Source organism: Dendrobium catenatum, unplaced genomic scaffold (genome assembly GCF_001605985.2).
Source record: "Dendrobium catenatum unplaced genomic scaffold, ASM160598v2 fragScaff_scaffold_621, whole genome shotgun sequence".
NCBI classification, from domain to species: domain Eukaryota; kingdom Viridiplantae; phylum Streptophyta; class Magnoliopsida; order Asparagales; family Orchidaceae; genus Dendrobium; species Dendrobium catenatum.
The window spans coordinates 11,922,402-11,930,521 of NW_021319083.1; the positions used below are offsets into that span (position 1 = coordinate 11,922,402).

An 8,120-nucleotide genomic window follows, 5' to 3' on the forward strand; every position below is an offset into this window, starting at 1 on the left:
CCTTCTCAGTTAATAATTTTTCTTTGTTTTCCGGAATAACCAGATTGAGATTAACAGCATTCCCAATATTATCATTGTGAGAAGCAGGCATTTCATTATCCAAAATAATTAGATTATTTTTGGGCACATCAACCTTTTCCATAGATGTGTTTGAAGATTTCTTACATTCCAGGTGTAATTTAAAGCATTCTGATAGGGCATGACCATAAATCTTACAATGAGAGCAAAAATCTGAAACTTTTTCAAATTCCTTTTTTGTAAATAACCAAAAGCTTTGGATCCCACCCAAATCTCATTTGCATGTTTTTTAGAAATATTGACTTCAACTATAACCCTAGCCACAGAAGGTCGAGTTCAAGTAGCCGTCACCTAGTCGGTTTGCAGGGGACAACCAAAAATGGAACCAAGAGCGTGTAGAACTTTCGGATTAAAAAAATGTAAACGCAAATTAGGAAAATAGATCCAGATCAGAACTATAGGTGATTCCTCTCTAACATCAAAAAAAGGAGTTCATTTCAAAACCCGCATTTGACAATTGTTGATAAAATAAGCTATTCTCACAAACACCCTACTGTAATCTAAATCAATCGAAATTTGAATCGCAACATGTCGTGCATCCAACAAACTAACATAGTAAAAACCAAACAATTTAAGGTTGCCGAAAAAATGTCGGATCGTGTCCAGGTTCGATCTACGCAAGCAAAATTTACCAACTAAAGTGAATTGAAAAGGAGAACCAAGTTTGAGAACATCCTCATCAGAAAGAAGCACACCGTTAAAAACCGATTGAGTTAAGTTAGGAATAGTATCACCTGCCAACGGATTACCAGAGAGAACATCTTTGAACAATCTAGAATGAGATTTATAAGGCTCGTCACCCTCCAGGCTAAAAAACCCTTTGTTATTGCCATGAATTGGGCTAGACGCCTTTCCCCACGGATTGAAGGACGGAACACCCACCATTAAAACGGCCCTAACAGGGCACCAGAGCAGAGAAGGCACCCAACACACGAAGTCACCAAAAGCACGAGCAGAAAAGTGGAAAAATGGAGGATTGAGCAAGAAAGAGGGGGAAGAGAGGGAACCCTAAAAACGCCCGAGGCGACAAATAAGCTTATTTTCATGTACATTAAACTAATATTATAGAAAATTATCTTTGAATGTATAGGTCCATCGATATTGAAAAGGTCCACCTAATTTGACTTATCTTGCTGAGTGTATAAGTAGATGAACCATAATCATGAAAAATGATGGAAAGAATGATTTTTCCATCTAGCACAAAGTCATTATACTACTCATAATCTTGAAATGAATTAAAGCCATCCGTGGATAAAACAAGGCACACATTAGATCATCTGCAAAATTAGGGTATTGTAAGTCAAAACTTTTCCTTCTCCATCAGCAGGATAGCATAGTAAGCAATCTATGTTTTCTATGTGTTGCATGCATCTCCTTAACAATTTTTTTTTTTTTTTTTTGAATAATGTTTAGAGTCTAGGAGTTAATGAGAAATATTAAATAATCTTAGTTAACTTCATACATTTTTCTTTCCTGTCAAAATTTTCTTCTTAGTACCACACCAACTTGACACTCCACAAATATGACCACCTCTTGATTTGATGGTTCTTTTCGAAACAACAAAATTGATACAAAATAATCCAACAAAATTATTGAACAGTACACATTTCTAAATATGTAAAAATTCATTAAATTAAAAAACTTTTGAAAATATTTTGAATAAGTGTAAATTAACGGTGCATTTAAAACATTTCTTTTTCCACAGTTTTTATAGTTTTATTTCTGTCCTATATTTTGTTATATTTCAATAAATATTATCACAATAAAATTTTTTTAATAATTAAATATGTTAAAATATAACATTTGTAAGAATTTATTGCTTAATTTTTGGGAAAAAAATATATTACCCAAAAAAACTCTTCTTTCTGATAATAATTTTACAAATAACAGTCAACGCAACTGGACTTTTACACCTATTAAGAACAACTTGAGTCACTTGACATAAATAGTCACTAATTATTAAGTCAGCATTTTAATAATCCACTGCAGCACTCCGCTTAACACACTGCTTAATCATGTTTACAAACAGCTAGCTTTTCTCCGGCGACGAATCCGGCACCGCTCCGTCGCTTCCGGCGAGCAACAAGTACTTATCTCTCCTAGTCAAAGCCGTGCACTGAAACCCCAACTCCTCCGCGAGCTCCCTCTGAATGCGATTCGCAACATCCGCCGCCGACCACCCTCCGGCGAGCGTCATCTCCTTCGGAACACGACCGAGAAAACTGATTCGATAACTTGGCCTCGGATTCAGAAAGAAAAATATCGGATCCAGTGACTTCATGCCAGTAGCGGTGGTTCCGTAAAACATGGAACAGCCGGCTTCGATGGCGACTGGTTCGATGTCATCGGCCAGCTCAGCGAACAGAGGACTGAAGCGGAGGAGGTAGGGTTCGCGGCAGGTGGTGCCTTCGGGGCAGACGGCGAGGTCGCCGGCGGCTAGGAGGCGGCGCATGGTGTGGGAGTCGCGGAGGCGGTTACGGGTAAGTCTGACGGTGGGGATGGGAGAGATGGATTCGGAGAAGCGGCTGAGGCTGTAGGTGACGACGGGAATGGGGCGGAAGAGCGCGTGGGATAGGAAGATGGGGTCGAGGAGAGTGCGATGGGTGCAGACGTAGAGGACGCCGGAGGGAGAGGGGGAGGAGGAGGAAAGGGGGCGGTGTTGGATCATGCGGAAATGGACTCCGAGGGCTGCGCCGAGAAGGGGGCTGAGGGAGTAAGGGAGGAGGAGGCCGGTGAGGATTCGGAGGAGGGAGAGGAGAAAGGCGAACGGGAGGTAGAGGACGAGGCAGAGGGAAGTGGAGGGGGTGGGGAGAAAGGCGAGCCGTCCGTCGTGGAAGATTGGGAATTTTGGGTATTTTTCTCTAGGAAGATTGGTGATCGAAGGGTCGGCGGTGGCGGCGGCAGCGGTGGCGGAGGTCCTGGTTGAGTTGATTGAGTTGGGCTCTTCTTTTGTTACCACGTATACTTCCTGCAAGTGGAGAAAATGGATAAATTAAGACGTTTTTTTATTTATTAAAAGGTATTAATTTTTAAAGGCGTTTACTTAATAAAAAGAATAATTTTAAACATCTTTGAATTTATTTTTAGAAAATTTTAATAAAATTCCTTGCCATTATTTCTAACCTTATTATATATTATTACCAAAAGAAAATTAATGACAAAAAAATAATAATTACATAAAATCAATTAAAAGAAAATTAATGGAGAAAACACAACAAAAGCGATAGCGGTTTTGATTAAATGAATAAACAACAACTGTTATTTATAAGAGTTATAGTGAAAATTTGGTCTAAATTTTGAAAATTTCTTTAGTTAATTTTTTTAAATAATTATAATTTAGATTTTAATTGAATATTTCTTCTCCATATATATAAATCTTTAATATTTTCGAGATTTATTATGATCAAAGTTTAGTAGGAATATCTGGCTTAAATTTTTTCAACATTTAATAGCAAAAAAATAATAGTTATTAAATTAGGTTTTAAAATTAAAAAGAGCTAAAAGATAATATTTGATTAAAAACTCTAAACCAAATTTATAACTGATAATTAGTAGGCAGGTTAATTATAAAAAGATAATAATTACTTTATTTTGTCTAGTATAAGTACTTAATTTAATTAATTTTGATTTGTTTCCTTATAAAAATTAAATATATTTGTTTCTTTTTCCTAACAATTCACGGATAATTTAGTTGTATGTTCAGCTAAATTCATCTAAAAACAACATAATCTAAATACTTTAAAGAAGAAAATCAAGCAACTATGGGATAATACCTCATATGAAAATTTTAAAAAAAGCAAATATAAATTCACTATATAAAAATATGAGATAAATAACTTAAAACAAATTTCTTATTATAGCAATTCTCCATTTATATTGTCATTAATATTATTGATATAAAATTTTTTGTATAAAAATTTTCCAACTAAACAATAATTATTATAAATTTTAAAATCAAAAAAATTAATTTAAGATAAGTGTAATATTAATTATCTCTAAATTATATAAATCTTAAAGCATATCCAATAACTCTAAAACCAACTAAGAATTTTATCATAATATTAATTCTTGATAAAATTTTTGTCCATAAATATTATAGAAAAAATATTTAAATTATACTTTAATGTGACAGAAAATTTGTTAAAATATCATAATAAAAATCATTGGATCTACTTGAGATGAGTGCATTTTTTTTTTAAAATTATCTTCTTTTTTTTTTCTTCTTACATTTATTTTCGGCCTTGAATTCCCCATTATATTATAAGGCTTAAATTAAATAATTATTTTGTAATCATCATAAATACGAAAAGATTGAGGTGGCTCTCAAAATTTGAGAAAAATATATAAAATTATTTATAGTATAAAATTATAACTTTTAAATTCCATTATAATCATAAATATTATAGAAAATTTAGCCAATAATTTGAAGTAATTTATTTTACGTCATCTAATTAAAATCCTAATTATGATTTGACATTATCTATATTTTTTACATATATATTTAGCGATAACTTTTTTGAAGTTAAATATAAAAATCAAATATCATATTCAATTATATTTTCAATATTTAAGATGAGGGTTATATAACCTACAAGGAAAAATATTTTTAAACTAATCCTGTAAGTATGTTTTTTTCATATATGAAGCTCCTCTTATATCTAACTAATAATATAAACATATTTGTATGAAAAATTCTAAAAAATATATTTGTAAGAAAAATATTTCTTTTTATGAATCTTACTATTCAATAACGAATAGAAACCAACTTTTCATAAGAAAGCAAATACTGTGCAAAGCAAACCTTAGAGCAAGGGATTAGCAACTGATCATTAAGATCGGAGAGTCTCAAGAGCCCCACATCAGCCTTCTCTTCTCCAAACCGATCCTTGACCGCCCACATCCTCTCAGCCACCGTACCGCCGGCGGCGAACCTTCCGGTGAAGTACTTCCCTCCCACGACTTCAAGCTCAGGACCAAAAACCTGAGTCTCACCAAAGCACTCCTCGACAAACCTCTCCACCATCACCTTGGGCAAACTAGTAAGAACGCCCCTCTTCCCCGCAGCCACCGCCACTTCATAAGTCCGGCGATCTATCTCCTCCGTATAAATCTTCGGTAACACTGCCCTCGCCACAATATTCATATCACTGCACTTCAACCCACAAAAGGTGACGAAGACCATAACCCTTAAAGCAGACTCGCTGTTCGGTCCAAGAAGGAGAATAATAGGGTAAGCGAGCAGAAGAAGAATGGCTTTGAACAGCCCACCACCTTCAAAGGCTACCAACATGAAGAAGGAGAAGAGGGACTTTGTCCTAAGTAAAGAGTTATGGAAGTTGAAAAGCAAGGAAAAGTTTTTTCTTCCTTCGAGCCGACATGAAGAGATTGAGGGGAGTTGATGCTGGTTCAATCTTGATGGATTTCTATGGTGAAAGAAGAAGTTCCTTATCTTTCTTGCTGCTCTGTAAAAAGAAAAGAGCAACTGAGAAGCTGTCTTGAGGATAGACATGGGGACAGCCATGCTCTGCTCCCTCCTGACTTTCATAAATTTTTGGATCTTGTTTTGATGTGAAGATGATAGGAGTTCAAATCAGATCTATATATAGGAATACATAACGAGTAATCTTGGACTCTGTAATTAGACCAACAGTTAAGCATTTAATATCACTAATGAATGCTGTGTAAAAAGGAATAATAGTTAATTACGTCAAAGATAAAATTATTGTGATTATATTAAATTTTACATTTAATATTTTACGTAAAAATTAGAGCTCTAATATCTTTAAATTTAAATTCAAATATCTTCAAAATTTAATATTTAATTATTAAAAAATAATAACTTTTAACATTTTGATTAAAATTTAAATCAAACGAAAAAAGAATTAATCAAACATATATGATTTGAACTTTTAAATACCATTTATCATAATTTTAAATAAAATAATAAAAAAATGTAACTCATAATTTTTTATACTACAGAAATAGCATCTATCTTGTATATCATATAATTTTTTTATATTTATCTATCGAATGCTCTTTAAATAATATTAAAAATACTCCTAATTTAATTTTAACAAATTAAAATATATTTTTCGTGCATATATTTTTCAAGTAATTGAGATATTAAAATATTAAATAATAAAATTTAAATATTGGATATGTAAAAATACCAGAATTGTGTATAAGAAAATGCGCAAAGAGTCTTATTAATCTATTCCTTCTACATATAAAATGTATTATGTAAATACTAAATTAAAAAATATTTAATTAAGATATAAAATTTAGTGCATAGATGTAAATACTGAATATAAAAGGCCATTTATTGAGCAGCTTTGGGAGTAAAATATTATTTCATGACAATATCCATGTTCTGAACATTTAAGAAGGTGGTTGAGTTGGTGAGGTTGTTTGTACATACACATCAATGTTCACACTCAAAATAATTTATGTAGAAGACCAGACTGTTAAGGGCTAATTCGTAGAAGCCCCAGCAGAGGGAGTCTGGGAGAGATTGGACGGGGAGTTATGGAGGAAATAATGCTCATTTATGTCGATAGAGAAGGATTCAGACAGGAGAGAAACGTACGAGTAGTGGCTTTTGGGATTCTTCCTTGAATGTTGCCAGCCTGCAATCATAAATATACTAACCTGTATTCTTCGTTGTATGTATTTGCTAGTTGCGATCATGAACGTGCATGGACAAGCTGATCAGCCTCTTTCTGATTTTGTACTTTACTTGTCATGCTAAACTAGTTGAAAATTTGATGCAGAATTCAGGTCTCGGCGTTGCAAGTTGGAAGTAATCCCATGCTGTCATTTGACCGACCGTGCTGTGCATTGTTCAAGGAATTGAGTACTGCAAGAGTTATAATCAAAAGATTAACACTTTGGTTGACTAAGGCTTTCTCCAATCGAACTTCAAACGCATGAATAGCGTCGCACGTTAGCTCCAACCGAACGGATAAACTTCTAGTATTTGGCTGCGGGTGAACAGTGCGACGACAATATTGGTGTTGCACTGTTCACATGCATTATTTTTCTGTCTCTACCAGATTTGCCGAAAAAATACGCAAAAGAGGAGAAAGACGATAACCGTCTGCGAAGGGCGCAAAATGGAGTTCTATTGGAGATGAATCACACTATTTTTTAGCTTCATTACATTTTAGAGTGAAAAATGACATTTTCGGTTGGAGATGCCCTAAGAACAGCAGCTATGACCCATTTGGATGGATTTGCAGTGCAGTTGGAAAGGCTGATGGATGTCTGGCGAGAAAAAAATTGGCGCAGTTAGTAAGCAGATATACTGAAAAGCCACTGAACGCCCAAGGGAAAAAAAAATAGCGATTTCGGGCGATATTATCGATGGAAATAATTTGGATGAAAATTTCGAAGCTGTTTCCGTTGAACGTCCCTTGAATATTTAACATTTTAACGTGTCATTTCCAGTGGATTAATTACCTCTTCCTCTCATTCACCTCCCCAGCCCCTTGGCCTGCCAGAGTGCGGCCGCGTCGGTTTGGGGTCATTTTGAACTAAATATCAACTGAATTTCTTCTTCTCTTTCTGGGTTAATTTTTAAACTAAATATAAATTAATTTTTAATTAACCACAACCAACAAAGAAAATAAATTTTAAACTAGCAAAAGTCAACCAATGCATGAGCGACTTTTTTTTTTTTTTAAATAAGAAATATATTAATAACACAAAAATAAAGGTTACATCAGCATAAAAAGAAAAGCTAGCAGATAAAAAAAACAACAGAGTGAATTAGAAAATAAAAGCGAGCTCAGAACAAAAACAAAGCTTTCAGCGTCCAGTGAGTCCCACACGGAACCTCCAGAAAGCGAATGCCACCAGCAAAGAAGGACCAGGACGCGAGCCCCAACCACATCATAGCCCAAAGCCTCACTTAGCAGCAAATCAAACAGTAAATCCGCCAAATCCCGAGAAGAAGCAGCAAGAATCAACAAACATACGAAACGAAAATTCATCTCCTGCGTCGACCTTTCCCCCAAAATTTTCCACGAGAGCCAACCTTTGAA

General features: G+C 34.4%; 1 protein-coding gene across 1 annotated transcript; it reads right to left on the reverse strand.

The window, feature by feature from the left end:
- Positions 1-1,894: 1,894 nt before the first annotated feature.
- On the reverse strand, positions 1,895-5,661 carry LOC110114007 (glycerol-3-phosphate acyltransferase 1). The gene is made up of 2 exons (XM_020846756.2): positions 4,880-5,661; positions 1,895-3,046 (listed from the first exon to the last, which is right to left on the reverse strand). Exons 1-2 carry the CDS (start codon positions 5,621-5,623, stop codon positions 2,108-2,110), a joined length of 1,683 nt encoding a protein of 560 aa, XP_020702415.1. The 5' UTR covers positions 5,624-5,661; the 3' UTR covers positions 1,895-2,107.
- Positions 5,662-8,120: the final 2,459 nt, after the last annotated feature.

Bases quoted from the DNA above. Each gene is read 5' to 3' on its own strand.
- LOC110114007 (XM_020846756.2), bottom strand. From the start codon at position 5,623: ATGAAAGTCAGGAGGGAGCAGAGCATGGCTGTCCCCATGTCTATCCTC. The intron at 3,047-4,879 runs GTTTGCTTTGCA...CTCCACTTGCAG, and splicing joins TGCTAATCCCTTGCTCTAAG to GAAGTATACGTGGTAACAAA.